The sequence below is a fragment of the Euprymna scolopes genome, chromosome 42 (genome assembly GCF_053919585.1).
Source record: "Euprymna scolopes isolate OS-2025 chromosome 42, ASM5391958v1, whole genome shotgun sequence".
Classification (NCBI taxonomy): Eukaryota; Metazoa; Mollusca; class Cephalopoda; order Sepiida; family Sepiolidae; genus Euprymna; species Euprymna scolopes.
Genome location: NC_136523.1, coordinates 42,438,203 through 42,457,366, shown reverse-complemented (window position 1 = coordinate 42,457,366; position 19,164 = coordinate 42,438,203). Strand labels below are relative to the sequence as shown.

At 33.2% G+C, this 19,164-nt stretch overlaps 1 protein-coding gene across 2 annotated transcripts in view; it reads left to right on the top strand.

Annotated features, from left to right (window-relative positions):
• LOC145267045 (retinaldehyde-binding protein 1-like) overlaps positions 1-17,755 on the top strand; it is a 131,282-nt gene extending 113,527 nt beyond the window's left edge. For both annotated transcript variants that reach the window (XM_080122986.1, XM_080122987.1), the window contains exons 3-6: positions 133-248; positions 6,366-6,587; positions 10,640-10,750; positions 17,276-17,755. In XM_080122986.1, coding sequence (XP_079979112.1) covers positions 133-248; positions 6,366-6,587; positions 10,640-10,750; positions 17,276-17,425 — 599 coding nt within the window. In that variant the 3' untranslated portion in view covers positions 17,426-17,755. The remainder of the gene's footprint in view (positions 1-132; positions 249-6,365; positions 6,588-10,639; positions 10,751-17,275) is intronic.
• The last annotated feature ends 1,409 nt before the right edge of the window (positions 17,756-19,164 follow it).

Here is a 19,164-nt window from a genome sequence, read left to right as displayed (position 1 = left end):
TGCTAGATTGGGCAAAAATGAAAATTGCCCAATGCGAGAAGTATTTTTAGCGCTCTAGCAGATGAAAGAACAGATACTACATTTTCATCTCAGATATTTATAGTTGTTCAATGTTTTTATTTTTTATTTTAGGTCACGTGAAATTCCATAAGAACTATCCCCAGTTGACATCCAAATTAACTCTTGATTCTGTTCGGTCGTGCTTGGAAAATGGTTACCCGTGCCTCCTACCTGTCAGAGATAAGCAAGTATGTTACAGCTATTTTTTTTCTCTTTTAGAGTCATATCTTTCTTTGTAGAAACTTTTTGTTGTTACCCAAAAAATTACGATTAGGATTCGGATTAGTACTAGTGATGGGACGATTCTAACATTTTTCTTGATCCCGATACAATTACTGATTCCGATTCTGATTGTTTTATGTTAATGATTAACTATAGAGTCTCTATTTTTTTTTTTTCACAATTACCGTAAAAACACTTGTTAAATGTCCAGCTATTTTCTCAAGTGTTTTAAAAGAAAACCTGCGGGGAAGGTTAAAAAAAAATATCTGTACATTTAAGATGTGTCTTTACAGTAATTGGGACAAAATAACCATTTTATAGTTAAATATTTGGAGATTCATAAAGAATCAGAATCAATAATTTTATTGGAATCAGGAAGTTAGTATGGAATCAGTAATTGATCGGAATCGGGAGAAAATATTGGAATCGTCCGATCACTAATATATATATATATATATATATATATATATATATATATATATATATATATACTAGCAGAGAGACCCGACGTTGCCCGGGATTGAATGATGATCAACGAATATTTCACACTCCTATATTTTTATTGTCATCGAAATCCGTAAAATCGCCCGGAAGGGAGCTTCACGTGCCTCCATGCAGTAACTTAGTCCAAAATATATGTTATTCTACATTGCACTCTAGAGAACCTACTGTTTCTTTTATGAAATTATTTTATATAAAATTCTTTCCAGTTAACGAAAAAATAAAAACATTAAGAAATTTACATGCGGAGTTTGAACCTACAGAACACGTCATGTAAAAAAAAAGAAAGAAAAGGATTACAGTGTTAATGTTTGGTACATTTTAAGTTAGGAAACCAGTCAGGAAGTGGGGGGGGGAGATATTTTTTAATTATTTAAACTCTTCAGCTTTATAAAATATTGCAATTTTTTATGGACCTACATTTATTTTGTTTAGTTTTGTAACATGTAATATGATATATATAATATTTTCCCTCATATATTTAATGAAAACTGCTTTTAAAATATAAGAGGTTCTCTCTATCGTGCTTGAAGTCTACTTACACGTGAGAGTATCCTGTACCTTTACAAAGCCACCATTCGCCCATACATGGAGTATTGTTGCCACATCTGGGCTGGTGCATCTACCACTAGTCTCTCCCCCTTGGATAAAGTCCAAAAAAAGAGTTTTCAATCTAATATGTCCCACTTTGTGAGCTAAGCTCCAAACCCTGTCCCATCACCGCAATGTTGCATCTCTGTGCCTGTTTTGGAATGTGCTTTGATGAACTCGTTGCACTTGTACCCCTTAGACATACATATGCCCGACAAACCTACTTAACAACAAAATCACACCCCTTCACTGTTGAGGCTCCTAAATACCAGAAAGCTTTCTACTCTAATACTTTTTTCCCTCGAACATTCCCTTCCTGCTACCTGCTTCCTTGACTGTACTGATACATAGAAATTTAAATGTAATGTAAACCAACATCTTGTTAATCGTTCAAGTGGCAATATATCTTGTTATGGGTGAACGTGAGTAAACAAAAAAAAAATGAATAAGTGTAGAAAATTTCATTAAAATCTGACCATTAGTTTGATTTTTTAAACACGGATGTATTTACACCTTCAAAATGATCACTAGATAGGTACGTTGTTTTAAGGCGTTGATAATGTAAACACGATTTTAGTCTCGTATTTTAATTATTTTCGTATGCTATAAAAAATATTAAAAAACTATTAAAAAATATTAAAATAAAAAAATATATTAAAATATATTTTAAAAATATTAAAACATATTAAAAATATAAAAAAATATTTAAACACTATTAAAAAATATTAAAATTGAAAAAAAATATTAAAATATATTTTAAAAATATTAAAACATATTAAAAATATAAAAAAATATTTAAAAACTATTAAAAAATATTAAAATTAGAAAAAAAAAATATTAAAATATATTTTAAAAATATTAAAACATATTAAAAATATTAAAAAATATTTAAAAACTATTAAAAAATATTAAAATTAAAAAAAAAATATTAACAAATATTAAAAAATATTAAAACATATTAAAAATATAAAAAAATATTTAAAAGATATTACTAGTTTACTCAATACGGTATTTAGGGACTTTACAGGTTTCCGGCTCTGTCGAATACGAATATCACATTTAAATCTGGGCCAGACAAGTAGTTTTCCGTATATAAAGACATTGGTGCTATTTTTTTTCCAATGTATTACTTAATGAATTTCCGTGACTGTCGCCATTTTTGCTTTTATTTTTTCTCGGTCGATCAATAAATAGCCATCCATTAACTGAATGAATTTTGAGTGCTTGTTAAGGTATAGTCGATAGGTCGAGGCTTTTTTTTTTTAAATATGCGGTTTTAAACAAAAACACCAGTATTAAATTAATTGTCATGTCGAAAATAGTAATGTATCCAAAAATTAGAAAAATTATTTATAGCTAAAAATAATTTTTGCAGAAAATTGGGGGAAATTGCATGTTCCCTACATGTGAATACCTTGAAGATTGCGAATACAGAGGACATACTGATCTCCCTTTTGGTCAGTATAATGGCTGACATACTCTTTTAGCCTTATAGCGATAGACGGTTTTTTTTTTTACTATTTTTTTTATTATTTTATTTCATAGTTGTTTTTGTCTCACAACGTTTCGGCCAACTCATCCTCTGGCCTTCATCAGGTGGTTAACCGCGATGGAATATGAATGCAGAGTCTCCTAATAGTATCCTCAGTAATTATTGCCTTCCATAGTTATTTGTCGTCTCACCGCATTTTGACCAACTAATCCTCTGAGTAGGATTGAAACCACTATCTTCAGATAATGCTCACCTAGAACCATAGAGATTCAACGCTTCTATCCACTGCGCCATGGGCCCCGAAGGGCGATCAAAGTTGGATGTTTTTGGTTTAATAAATCCAAGTTTTCTATTCTTATCTGGTTTTCCATCTCAAAGAATTCCAATAAAAAAAATAATATACAACTAGCGGGACCTGTGAAAATTTCACGGCAGACTCTTTCATATGTAATATATTGATGTTGGCATTCTGTAGATGTTTAACGTAAATGGAGACGCTCTGATATTATTGTAGCTCTTTTGTTAAAACTGCAAAAGTATTTATCTAAGCTAGCAGGGACGCCCAGCATAGCCCAGTTGTAAAGTACGCTTAAATATGATATTTTAATTCTTGCAGATTTTGTATATATTATTATAGAGTCAATATTCTATCTGTTTTTAAATATTATAAAGTTGCGATTTAAAATATATATATATATATATATATATATATATATATATATATATATATATATATATATATATATGCATATGACTTGGGTGCATCAGCTTGAATCGAAACCGAAACTAAAACTTATGAAAAAATATGTGTGTGTATATATATATATAACTTCAGTTCCTTCAGCTATAATCGAAACCGAAACCAAAACTTATGAAGAATTCTTGATAAAATTATTTATAAAAAAAATGGATTACTGGAGTGCTATTTCGAAACCAAAAGCAAAACTTATGAAGAATTCTTCGTAAAATTATTTATTACAAGCAATGGAAATCCATCTTCCATCTTCTTCTATAATATAAATCTCACCTGTCTGTTTAGATGTATGTATGTATGTATGTATGTATGTATGTGTGTTTGTATGTCTGCCTAAAACTTTTGACAGAGGCGACGGATTTTCACGAGATGGTATCATTTTGAAGTTACACCATTCGGACGACAAATATCAAAAAATTGGCCCAAAACATTAATTACTTCACCTTCAACTGCGCACTTTTCTACAGGGAGGGGTCGCTTGTCTCGCCGATATTTTTGAAAGACATCCCCTCTTTTCGATTATCTAAGCTTAATTTAAATCTACGTCACTTCCAGTTTGGCGATGGGCTCAATAGCAAAGACGTCACGGTTTTTTTTTCACATTCTTTTCTTCCTTCACGGTATGGGTTCGAGCCTGCCTGCCTACTACCACTTTTTTTTTTGCTCAACACATACCTCCAAACACCCGGGCAACGCCAGGCACCCAGGCTAGTAATAATAAAACGACAGTCACTCAGATGTAAGTGTGACACACAAAATAGATAATACACACGCTATCCTATTAATATATAAATAGCAGTTGTTCTATTTGATGAATGTTCATAATTTTAGATATATCACTATTTTCGACATGACAAGTAAGTGTTAGATAATAACAAGGTTAAAAGTTAAATTGTTGATCTATCTGTCTGTCTATCTATCTATTTATCTATCTATCTATTTATCTATCTATCCAGTGATATTGTTAAAATAGTTTTTATTGGGAGTTATTTATTGTTTATAGAATAAAGTGTAGCAATGGGTTTTAGCTGAGGATGTTTACATAAATTAGCTAGGTTAAATGAACAAAATGACCTTGGGCAGGCATACATGGAAAGGTTGCACGTTGAGATACATGTGCTCCTTGAATGATGACGTAACGGAACTGAGGTCGAGAGGTCGGGAAGGTTAGAGAAAGGAATAGAGTTTGAGTTTGGTCATGGAAGTGAACAGATGTGCTTCAAGCCAGGAAGCGATGCTGTGAAGAACAAGCCTGTAGACACGAAATACAGACTCCTTGTGAAGAACATTTGAGACAGCTGAAATAAATTTATATTTTAAAAATATAAAGTGTTGTTCTGTAGTTTCACAAAAGAAGGAAGAACTAAGGGCTCAATTGGTTATGGTGTTGGTCATTTCATGGTTCATCACAGAGCCCAGCAGTGAAGATAGAACTCTTGGAAGAAGAAAGGTATTATGCATATATTATTCTTCTTATAAAAAAATGATATGAACTGTAATATACAGCCGTGTGATAACTCTCTGATACAACATGACTCAGTTTATATGTCGATATCATATCCCCTGATTAAACAACAATACATACGATTTATACGTTTATAACGGGTGGCGTGCTGTTATAAGAACAATATCTCTCACCCACTATGTAATACGGCATAATCACATTGACACACCGGTTCCCGCTGGATCACTGAAGTTAAGCAACGTTGACACTTGTCAGTACTAAATGGGTGACCATTTGAGACTTCCAGGTGCTGTATGTGCTCTCCGCTTATCTCGGCATTGTTTCCAGTCGTTCTGGTCTTCTCCTTGCCACTGGACTCAGACTGCCGATTCAGGAGAGGTGTGGTTAGGGATTGCGTGACCCTTGCCTAATAATTACATGCGCAACTGCCCCTACAGGGGGTATCCTTTGTCTTTTGATCCACCTCCCTATACAAAATAAGTAAGTACTGCTTAAAACCACATCTTTCAAAAATCGATCTGTCGACTCTATATTAACAAGCATGGAATTTTGTGTAATGTTAAAATGTCAAATTTTGTGTAATGTTAAAATGTCAAATTTTGTGTAATGTCAAAATGTCAAATTTTGTGTAATGTTAAAATGTCAAATTTTGTGTAATGTTAAAATGTCAATTTTGTGTAATGTTAAAATGTCAAATTTTGTGTAATGTTAAAATGTCAAATTTTGTGTAATGTCAAAATGTCAAATTTTGTGTAATGTTAAAATGTCAAATTTTGTGTAATGTTAAAATGTCAAATTTTGTGTAATGTTAAAATATCAAATTTTGTGTAATGTCAAAATGTCAAATTTTGTGTAATGTTAAAATGTCAAATTTTGTGTAATGTCAAAATGTCAAATTTTGTGTAATGTTAAAATGTCAAATTTTGTGTAATGTTAAAATGTCAATTTTGTGTAATGTTAAAATGTCAAATTTTGTATAATGTTAAAATGTCAAATTTTGTGTAATGTCAAAATGTCAAATTTTGTGTAATGTTAAAATGTCAAATTTTGTGTAATGTTAAAATGTCAAATTTTGTGTAATGTTAAAATATCAAATTTTGTGTAATGTCAAAATGTCAAATTTTGTGTAATGTTAAAATGTCAAATTTTGTGTAATGTCAAAATGTCAAATTTTGTATAGTGTCAAAATGTTAATTTTGTGTAATGTTAAAATGTCAAATTGCAAAATCTTTTAATTCAGTGTGAAATCAACGCTTGTTTCAATTGTTCTATATTTCCAGGGTCGCGTCACCTTTTTATTCAGCATCGAAGGCTGGGACATGTCGGACTACCCATTCCACGTTATCATGCGGGCATATCTTTATCTTCTCGAGCGGCTTATGATCAGTGAGGAAACGCAAATCACCGGCTGTGTCTTAATCGAAAACTTCCACAATTATTCGCTGAAGCAGGCACTTGGTCTACGGCCATCAGAACTTCGGATGTTTGTTGATATTCTTCAGGTATTTGGTTGCTTTGTTTTATGGCATATCAACCCCTTTTTGGGTCATTTAATGCCGAATTCAATCATTTTCAAAGAAAATTTTATGCTCCAAGTTCTTTATTTGTCCAAATATTTATTCATGGAGTTTGGTTTAGTTGTTTTGTTTTATGGCATATCAACCCTTTTCATGTTGTAATCCAGTAATATTGGAAAAAAAATTTTATTCCTCAAATTCTTTATATCTTCAAATATTTATTTGTGGAGTTTGGTTTGGCTGTTTTGTTTAACGGCATATCAAGTCTTATTTATTTATTAGAATTTACAACATTTATTGCATACAAGCGATACAGATCAAAAGATTTTTCCTTATTCCATGGAGTTTAACAGAATGGCTCTTATTCTCAGCTGAAACTAGTTGTTATATTATTACATGTGAGTATAGACAATACATGCATAAATTTTATCTGCAACCACGAGGTGACCTAGGTGTATCAGAATTTTTGTAGGAATTTTTGACACCCCAAACACGAAACGGCAAATAAAATATAAAAAATTCGTAATTTCTCTGTTAAAAGTGGGTTGTTTATTTTCTTTATGGATTATCCAAAATAAACTAATAAAGTTATTTGAAAATAATAGAAATATTTTTTTTTTATTTAAAAAAAAAACAGTAATGAAATTAATTGAATTTTATGAGCTCAGTATTTTTCAATTTTCAAACTTTAAAAATCTATCAAAATTTTTCTATTGATTCTATTTTTACGATATTTTCAGTGTCAATGTGAAATTTTATGTTCTTTCAAATAAACCGAATATAATATTTTAGACAAACGTTTTTTTTAAATTCACGCCCCCCCCCATTTTCAAGTGTCTATTAAAAAGTAAATAATTAATTTACTCACCAAAGTTTTATATATCACAAATTGAAGATAAAAGATCAATAAATAATATATTCAAATTAAAAAAAAAAAGTAGTGTTTTTTAGAAATTTACCTGTAAAGTCCGAAGTTTAAAACCTTTTTTTTTTTAAACCACGTTGTTTGTTTTTCTTTTGTTATTTTTTTTAAATGAAACCTTGGTCCTTGCTCCTTTAATTGAAAAAAAATTAGGGCTTGAATTACATTTTTCGAGTAGTTATAAGCTTGGAAAGACAGGGGGTCGAATGATTTCACGCCTCCCATTTTGAAATGTCTATTAAAAAGTAAATAATTAATTTACTCACCAAAGTGTTATATATCACAAATCGAAGATAAATGATCAATAAATAATATATTCAAATTTAAAACAAAAAAAGTAGTGTTTTTTAGAAATTTACCTGTAAAGTCCGAAGTTTAAAACCTTTTTAAAAAAAAATAACACGTTGTTTGTTTGTTTTTTTTTTTTTTTAATGAAACCTTGGTCCTTGCTCCTTTAATTGAAAAAAAAAATTAGGGCTTGAATTACATTTTTCGAGGAGTTATAAGCTTGGAAAGACGGGATAGAATTATTCAATATTTTTCACGAAATTTCTGACGCACCTAGAGGTGACCACAAGCAGTCATGAATATTATTCACTAGAAGTGTTCTCTTTAAAAACAACCTGTGATGTTCCCTGGAATTGGCGTGAGAACAAGTGTCTTCATATTTCTAGTATTAACCAACTCTTAACCAACAACTTTTAATAATCTTTGCAAATTTGTTTGCGTTATCGCAATAGTTGTTTACCATCGATTTCCCATTTGCAACGACCATTGGTCCTCACTGGAGTTTGAATGGCAATAAGCTTCCCCAGGGCCCCAGTCCCAGTCACACGCATCCAGTGTAGGTCTGGTTAGTGCTTTCTCTCCTCGGTCTTTCTATCCTCTTTAACTTTATTCATTCATTTCATGTGACACCAGTTTCCAGTGACATTAAAAATGGGGAGGCGGAAGGTGAGGGTGCTGAGGGATTAACTGATGTGGTGTTTGTTTGTGTTTTACCTTTGTAGCAGTTTCTATATGTCCAGTTAGGGCCTTTAAATGATGTGTATTAGTCTTCGAATTTAAGGGGTTTCCTTAATATTTTAGCTGTTTTCATTAGTTTTTTTTTGTTTTATTGAATTGTTTTTTTGATCGTTCACTAAAAAAAACAATCATATGCAGCAATTCATTAAACGTAAACTCTTACACTGACCAAAAATACTTAAAGATGATGTCTTGAAGATTCATCTGTAAACATATGAAAGCTTTTTATGTATTACTAGCATCGGTGCCTGGCGTTGCCTGGGTGTGTGGAGGTGTGTGTAAGGGTGTTGGGTGAGCAAAAAAAAAAAAAATTAGGAGTCGTAGGCAGACTCGAACCCATAAAATGCCAGAGGAAAAGGAGGTGAAAAAAAGCAAACGGTCTTATCGATACGCCTCCCCACTCCACCTGTGATTGTGATGTCATGGGCGGTCGATATAACGTCTTTTATGCGATGTCGTTGACACGAGGTTAAAATGACTTGCAAAAATGTTGACGAAAAAAGTGACCCCTCCTTGTAAAAAAAACGGCCCACTTGAAGGTGAAAGAATTAATGTGTTTTTGGCCAGTTTTCCATATTTGTCGTCTGAGACATCGAGCTTTAAAACGATACTGATTTTGTCACAGTCCGACGCGTCTGTCGAAAGTTTTGGGCAGACATACAAACACACACACACACACACACACACACACACACACACACACACACACACACACACACACACACACACACATATTTTGCCTTTTATATTATAGACTAGCGAGGGTGCCTGGCATTGCCCGAGTGTTTGGAAAATAAAAAAGCAGTAAGAGGCAGGCAGAAGACACGAAGGCGGAAAAGAAAATGAAAGAAAGGCTGAGAGTTTACCACTATGCCATAACGCGAGGGAAGTGTAAAGCATTTAAATTTAGCAATGTCAACCAGAGTGGATAGCGAAATGAATGAGCTGGCTGTAGGCCAGTTAAGCTTACAGCTTTCTGCCAGTTTTGTTTCCCTAAGATGTTGGGGGAAACCAGCTCCCCCCAAAAAGGGTGAGCTCTGGCAGTGTCTTAATGACTAACAATTGTCTGATATGACAGGTTCCCTTCAGCGAAATTTTGTATCCCTTTGCCTGTTTTAAAAATATTTTAATGATAAGTGCTCCAAAAAACTACAAGCCCTTGTACTCCCTCAACGTAAGTACCCCCCCCCAACAAACCTGGAAAACAGCAAAATCCCATCCCTACACAGTAGAGATTCCCAAATGCCAGAAAGCCTTCTACTCTTATAGTTGGACTGCTAGACTTTGAAATTTCATTCCAAATGCAGTCCACAACTTCATCCTTGTCACAGACTATTTGACCAAGATGAGCATCAAGACAGTTCCTCGCCCTCCTTATAGTTCAGACCTTGCTCCCTGTGACTTTTGGTTATTCTCTAAGCTCAAGGAAAATCTTAAAGGCTATCGTTATGAGACATGATGAGGAGATGAAAGAGTCTGTGACAAGAGTCATTGACACGTTCACACAAAAGGACTTTCATGGGGTCTTCCAGAAGTTGTTGGAACAGTACAACAAGTGCATTGCAGCCGGAGGAGATTACTTTGAAGGGGACTAGAGTTTCATGTGTGTACTATCAATAAAAGTGTCCATATGAAAAAAGTTTGGAAACTTATTGAAGACGTCTCGTATGTGTTGTCGATTATCTGTAATCAAGAGTTCTCTTACATTTTCTTTCATTTTTCTTTAGACACATATTTATTCATCGTGTTTGGTTTGGTTCTTGTGTTTTACGGCATATCAACTCTTTTCAGGTTATTTAATGCCAAATCCGGTCATTCTTGGAAAAAAAAAAAAAATTATGTTTCAAATTATTTAGATCTTCATGGTGTTTGGTTTGGTTGTTTTGTAGAGGAAAATTGTTGTTTATTTTGTGGTTGACTTTGCAGAACATGATTGAGATTTGCAAAGGGAAAGGAAAAATAAAAACAATAACATATAAATGTTTGGTGCATTTTAGGTCAGGAAGCCAGTATCTTCAGACAGCCTAATCTACTAGCATCAGCTCAGATTTTGAATTAAATTTTCTCTTTTATTTTATTTCTCCTTCAGGGTTCGTTTCCTGCACGTTTCAAAGGGGTTCATTTCGTTCATCAGCCATGGTACTTCAGTTGGACTTATGCGATGGTCAAACCATTTCTGAAGAGAAAACTCACCAAAAAGGTCGGTCAAATATCCTTGTGTCCCCATTTGCTCAAGAAAGTGGTAAAAACTAGCATCTTTATGCAGAATAAGCTTATGATGCAGGAATACGTGGCATAGTGGATAATGTACTTGGTAAAAATACAGTTGTTAAAATCGCATTCTTCTGGCGATTGAAGGTTCAATCCTCCATGCAGGCGACACCCAAAGTATAATAGCAACTTACTTAGGATTTCTACCAAGTCATGACTGATAGCGCATGCTACTACTGTGGGTTAAATAAATGGTTCCTTCTGAAATTTTGTGCAGATTTCCGAGTTTGGCAGAAAGATTCCAGAGTTCGACAAGATACACTTGAAAAACATACAACCTCTTAAGGAGTATAAGTCTCCATGTTTGATATTGAGAAAGGAGGTAACTCTGTAATTACGAGGTTTCATATTTAGGTTTTAGTTGAAAGTAAAATTAAAAATAAAATCAATAACAATTATCAAACAAAACATCAGAAAATATTTTATAACAAAAAATGGGTGGGCGGGGCTAAAATTTAATTAAATCCCTTAACCAATCGTAAGTTCTGAAAACAAAACATTGGAACCAAAGAAGCGGTGCAGAAGAGGGCTGCATCATCTTTCCTATGAGATGCGACTGAAGCAACTGGATCTTCCAACTCTCGAATGAAAGAGGATGCCATCCAAGTCTTTAAATATCTGCATGGGAAATACAATGTGGACTGTTTCAAGATATTTCCTTTGAAGCAAGATTGTAGAATTCATAGGCATTCCTTATGTTTGGATAAGCAATGACATCGAAAGAAGGCAGCTGGGTCTGTTCGAGCACGCTTTTTCTCCCAACATGTGGTGAACATGTGGGACCAGCTGCTGGAAGAAGTGGTATTTGCAGGTTCACTCAATTCCTTCAAAGCCAGACTAGACAAACATTGACTACAAATCTAGAGATGATGTATATTGAGAGACTGTAATCTTGAGTGAATGGGTTTGTATTCCTTCTCACCGTATATTGTATTGTATATTGTATTGTATAAGGTTTGAGAGCTATATGTTTTGGGTTCAATTCTAGCTAATGCCACTCAAGTTATATATATATATATATATATATATTTTAAAACTTTTGAAATAACTACTATATATTGGGTAAAATATAATAATCAATAGAGTATTGGCTCTATAATAATAATAAATATGCTTCCAACGTAATAGATGTATGGAAACTAAAGCCGCTTTCAGGACTGCCAGCAACCATTGTAAGAAAGTAATAAAGAACGCAAGAGAGTTGTATGCTCAATCTGTTAAGTCCAAAGTAGCTGAGCAGCGGCTTGGTTCCCACCAGTTTTGGCAAATAGCAAACAGAATCCTGAACAGAAGCGTGTGCTCCATCCCAACTATTATCAATGGACCTGAGGTAATCTCGTCAGCATCAGACAAAGCCAAACTCTTTGTCAAGAACTTTGCAGCTAATTCTACCCTTTGCGACCAAGGCCGCCAACCCCCAATATTTCCTCCTGTATCAGAAAACACGCTATGTGATATACATATATCTGTACGTGATGTTGCCAAGCTAATCAAAAACCTTGATTCCAGTAAAGCAACTGGCCCTGACGGTATTCCAATTATAGTACTCAAAAAACTTCAACCTGAACTAGCGCCCATACTTACAAAACTTTTAAACGTTGTCTTAAGGAGAACAGTTTCCCATCTCCTTGGAAAATTTCATCAGTATGCCCTGTATTTAAGAATTCGGGTGATCACTCATCCCCCTCTCAGTACAGGCCAATAAGTCTCCTGTGCGTCATGAGTAAGTTGTTGGAATCTGTGTTAAATACAGAAGTAATCAACCATCTCAACAAAAATAACCTTCTTAGTGACACTCAATATGGTTTCCGTTCTGCTAGATCTACAGCAGATGTGCTTACAGTTATATCTCATAGGATTAGCAAATCTCTCGACGGAGGCCACCTTTCTAGGGCAATTACTCTTGACATATCTAAGGCCTTTGATAGGGTATGGCATAAAGGTTTACTTCATAAGATCTCTAGCTATGGTATAGCTGGAAATGTCTTCTCAATTATTAAATCATTTCTTTCTGATAGGTTCATAAGAGTAGTAGTTGAGGGGCAAAAATCAGAAGCTCACAGTATTAATGCCGGTGTCCCTCAGGGGTCCATCCTGGGCCCAACTCTTTTCCTGATCTACATTAATGATCTTCCAAATTACATCCTTACATCATTTGTAGACATTTATGCTGACGACACTACCATTTATGGTAGCACATCTAAGACAGTAAACGACCAAGTTCTCTTCAATTCTCTCTCCTCTGATCTTGAGCACATAGTACAATGGGGAAAGGAGTGGCTGGTTACTTTTAATGCATCTAAAACCAAGCTTCTCTCTTTACATCATCAACATTCTGATCCACATCTGGCATCAATTGAAATGAATGGCTCTCGTCTTCAGGAGGCCTCAAGTTTTGACAAGCTTCTGGGCTTGACCTTTACTCCTGATCTTAAATGGAACACATACATCAAATCTGTTGCCAAGGCCGCTGGAAAAATGGTGGGATCTTTCTATTGATCCGGTAAATATCTCACTGCTGATGCTATTCTTATCTATATAAGAGCCAGGTACGTCCAAGGATGGAATATTGTTGCCACATCTGGGCAGGAGCTGCTAGAAAGGACTTGTCCTGCCTTGATAGAGTTCAAAATAAACTTTGTAGCCTCGTAGGAGATGTCCTTTTCTCTTCCTTGCAACCTCTATCTCACAGAAGAGATGTTGCGAGTTTGTCTCTGATGTATCGTTATTTTCATGGAAAGTGTTCAACTGAGCTTCAATCTATGGTCCCCCCTCGCCAAACTTTCACAAGAAACACTCGTCTAGCTGTAAACACTATCAATAATTCCCCCCACTCTTTATCTGTGTCTAAACCTAAACGTAGATTCCATGAACAAAGCTTCTTTCTTAGAACTGCACGCCTGTGGAACTGTCTTCCGTTTTCCTGCTTTCCGGCTGACTACAATATGGTTGTGTTCAAGTCTAACGTAAGTAAGTTCTTGATGAGCCGTTCTATATAAGTTATCAAATTTACCAAATTTTCATTACTAATGATTACTATATTGTCCAATGTCTAGTGTACACTCTTTAACCCTTATCCTTGAGTGGCCTCTTGGCCTTGATAAGTGGTGATGCCTATGTAAAAAAAAAAAAAAAAAAATATGAAAGAAAAGTGGGGATGTTAATGAGCTAGGCTCGTTCGCCAGTTTCTGTTTTATTGGTAAACAAGTGTGTCCAGGGTTGATTTGGGCATAAAAGTATGCTAGGAGAAAAACCATTCAGAAAGAAGTGCGTTTTGGTTTATTTGTAGAGAAGAAGAAGTCTAGAATTGAAGATACGTTGGAAAAAGGCATATTTCTTAAATACTAGTGGGACCTGTGGAAATTCCACAGTAGTGTCTTTCATATGTAATATATTGCTGCTGGGTATTCTGTGGACGTTCCCTGTGAATGGAGAGTCGACAATATTACTGTAGCCCTTTTGTTAAAACTGTAAAAGTATTTATCTAAGTAATCTGGTTTATGTAGTGTCAGAATATATTTGGTTATTACGGTTTATCTCTGATATCCTTATAGGAGTCTGTGACATATTTCCATAGTATGGATACTAGCTAGAAGATCAAGGTATATTTTAGTTTCATGGACGGCCCAAAACCGATATCATTTTTATTTTATTTTAATTCTTTCTTTTTTTACATTGCGTCTTTTGGGATCGGGAGATCCTATTTATTAAAGAGGAGGATAGAAGGTGATAACATGCTATGAACATTAAATTAGCGTATCTATATACTAATTTAATATATACTAATTTAATATATACTAATTTAATATCTATATACTAATTTAATATGTACTAATTTAATATCTGTATACTAATTTAATATATACTAATTTAATATCTATATACTAATTTAATCACAGTGATACTTTGATGTAGGGGGCTACTATCTGGGACATAATTTGCAGGGATACTACGTAGGGAGCTGAGCAGCAAGATGTCTGTTTACATTACACTTGAACTTCTGCATGTCAGTACAGTCAAGGAAACAGAAACCCGGAAGGGAATTCCAAAGTCTACCAGTCCTAAGGAAGAAACTATTAGAGTAGAAGGCTTTCTGGAATCTGGTGATTTCTACTGTGTAGGGGTGGAATTTTGCTGCTTGTTGGGTTTGTCAGGGGAGTATTGACGTCGAGAGGATACAAGGTTTTGTAGTTGTTGGATCATCTATCATTAAAATACTTGTAAAACAGGCAGAGGGATGCAACATTTCGTCGATGGGACAGAGGTTGAAGCCTAGCTGATAGTGCAGGTTGTTGGCTTTTTTTTTAACCTTGTGTAAGAGAGAGAGAGACTAGTGGTAGATGCACCAGCCCAGATGTGACCATGGTGGCCTTGTAGAGGTACAGGATACTCTCAGGCGTAAGTAACTTTCTAGCACGGTAGAGAGAGAATTTCCCGAATAATTTATAATCTGGAAACTGTGACACACGTACGTACATATGTTAAAGGTACTACGGTACTAATATATAGATTATGGGAAAAGCACAAAGAAGTACAGGAATGCAATGTTGAAAAATTCTTTTACCCTTGCAGAAAGTTATGCTCCTTCCAGCTCCACCCCCCATAACATCACACTTTTACAAAAGATGAAATAGTTTTAATTTAAATTCATTGTATCAGATTCATTGTATTTCTATTTCTCTTTAATTCTTTCTAGTTGTCTGAATAAATGTTGTCTGACTGTCATATAGAAGAGTGTTTATATGTTTGTATATACGTGTCACAGTCATCTATATGACTTGTGTATATACGTGTATTCGTCTATGACCATCTAATGTGATCATCTAATCTATAGTTAATTGTGTATTTAATTACAGTTCATGATGGGACAATAATATACATAAGTACTAGTGTTGGGATGATTAATCAGAGCTTTTTGACGTATCAGAATTGGTATCGGTATCGGAAAAAATTTGAACCTATTTTCCGATGCCAAAACCAATTCCTTTACTTATCTTTTTGTATTTGATTTTTGTTTAAGAAACATCTTCCACTGCTTGTAGTAAGAATAAAATAATAAATATTTATTGATTTTAAACTAAAATCTTTACATCACCCCGTCACAAGTGTGTTTCTATGTTTGAGAAAATATACGCACATTTAAGAAGTGTTTTTACAGAAATCAGGACAAAATAATACGTTTTACAGTTAAATATTTAGAAATTTATAAAGAATCGGAATCGGTAATTGTATCGGAATCAGGAAAAATATTGGAATCGTCCCATCACTAATAAGTACCTTTACAACACAAAGGCCAAATAGCTGCAATGCTGGTTCTAGACTTTTACATTCAACATTTTTCCCTTACGCCGAGCCGTAGACCGTCTTTCTCCCTTTGGCTACCGACTCGGTTTGCTCTCTCTGACTCCCAACTCGTGACTAAAAATAATACCTGTCTTTCAAGCTCTCTCCTAAACGTCCACGTCACTTCAAGTGACTTCTACGTAAAACTATGTCCGACTGTAGAGGTCAAACCTATTTTTAAATCATTGCTTGTCTTCTAACATTTTTTCCTGTTAAAACATCTTAACATAAAAAATAATTATATCTGCCTTGCCCTTTGTTAGATTACATAAGAGTGTATATATGTTTGTATATACACGTCATACTTATCTGCAAGAGGCTTGGGTTTTTAATTCCGAGTTCAGATATGTCCAACTGATGAGCCCAAATGAGGGCGAAACTCGAGTCTTGGACTTCTGGTTTGTTTTCTGTCATGGCTCTTGTGAGCTGCAACGTTGTTTGGCTGTAGAAATAATTATATAATCTCTCACATTCTGAAAATATATATATATATATATATATATATATATATATATATATATATATATATATATATATATATATATATATATGTATATATAAAGGCAGAGAAGAGAGAGTGTATAATTGATTAGGTTCATGTCTGTTGTTTCGATCCTATTCTTACAGATTGGGGCCCTGTGGTAGCGAGTGAGTAAAGTTAACTAGTACTTAAGAAATTTAGATATATACAGATTAAGAATTTGAAGTCAATTTGATGAATATGCAACAAAAATAATATGGCTTGATTGGACATCAAAAATGATGTAATTGTCTAATTTGAAAAAAGGTCAGATTGAATAAACAATGAAAGGGCAGCTGCACCGGATAGAGGCTCATGACGGATTATCAAAAGATAGAAATGTTTTGAGAACAAAGGTCATATATTAGTCACAACCGAATCCAAATGTCAAAATAACACTTCAGATGAGAACGGTAGTCCAAAGAATCCGAACAAAATCTTCATCTCAAAAATTTAGAAACGTAAATACTTGCATAATATTCGTCATCATTAAACTGAGAATAATTCCATCCCCATTAACCCTTATTCTCGAGTGGCTTTTCACCTTGATAACATTTAAAGATGCCATTTAAATTTTTTTTTATTTTACAGGTCTTCATACACGGATATGAATTGGAGAATTTCTGGGAAAACTTTGATATGAATTCAATCCCCAAAGAACTTGGAGGTGATGGAGATTCCTATGATCCACAATTACTGATAAAAGCCCTGGAAAAATTGGAAAAACAAGAAAAGTCCTGAAAATTAATAATTTTTAATAGCCAAAAAAAAAAAAAACATTTTTAACAGTCAATTCAAAAATAAATAAATTAATGGTTGGTTTTAAAAAAATAAATAATAGTCAACATGAAAAAAGTTTAAATTAAATTTTTAATTGAATGGTCAATCAAAAAAAAAAAAAATTGAATTGCTAATTAAAAAAGAAATTTAATAAAATACAATTGGTGCTAAAATATCTGTAATTTTTTTTTTAATGAAATTTTCTGGATTGAGTTTGGATGTAAAAAAATTAAATCAGATTTACCGTGGAATATAATTTTGTATGAAATAAAGGAAATAATCTAAAAACGATTTCCGTCTCTCTCTCTCTCTCTCTCTCTCTCTCTCTCTCTCTCTCTCTCTCTCTCTATATATATATATATATATATATATATATATATATATATATATATATATACTAGCAAAAATACCCGCCGTTGACTGGGTGCAAAAACAGTCTACAGAAAATGGACTCTGATTTATGAAAGTATGATAGGTTATGAAAAGGAAGGGTTGTAAAGAGATTACTTCGAATTTGGGGGTATCAAAACCAAAGCAAAATATGATGAAAGTAAAAATAAAATAGATAAACCCCATAATTTATTATACCATACCTGTTCACACCGAAACACTTATCACAATATTCTGTGGATCTATATTAAAAAACCTTGTTAAACTTTGTGACATATTTACATTCTATGGAGGTCAGGCGCGAACGAACACCCCATAATTTTATTATACCATATTTCTTCAAACTGAAACATAATTATCAAAGTATACTTATGCAGATAGATATGAAAAGTCTTTATTAAAGTTTGTGCCTATTTCCATTCTATGGAGGCCAGGCATGAACGCAGACCCCACAATTTTATTATACCATCCCTATTTAAGTTAAAACATACTTAGCAAGTATTATTATGTACATCTATATCAAAAACACTTGTAAACGTTTTTTTTTTAACTTTTAAATTTTTTATTTCTGTACTTTGTGGACCAGGCGCGTACGCAGACCCCACAATTTTAATGAATCATCATTATCCCAGATCAAACATACCCAATCCTGTGTCTCGATAATCTTCTATCATTATATGTGATCAGTTTTAATAATAGTTAACCATATAGAACCCTATTCGTGACCAGACACACACACAGACATTCAGCTTTATATATATATATATATATATATATATATATATATATATTTATTTAGTAATGTGATTGATAATTTAAAATTCAAATTAGAATTAAAAATTAAAAATCTGTTTCATAAGAAGGAACAAAAACAATGTCAATAATTTGTACAATCGTTTCGGAAACAATGTTTTTATTGTGATAGACATTAAGCCACAGACAATAATTTTGACATATAGTTTTTTTTAAACAAAGTCTCCTCATCAGCAAAAGTACCATAAATAAACCTAGCAATTCTTTAAGTAAGGCAGATTGTATCTGGAAAAAATTAAAATAAAAAGGAAAATATTTACTTGATAAGAAAAGTAATATGGGTTGAGAATAAAAAGTAGAATAAAATTATAAATCTGAATTTGGTTTAAATATAAGGTTATAATATGTTTTTAATAAATATATATATATAAGTTTAGTGGTTAAATTTAAATTCTGAAAATCAAAATATAGACACATATATTCGAGTTAAGAATTTATTGTTTGACAAAAGGAATATATAGAAGGGATTATATTAATTTCCTTAATCCATGGATTTT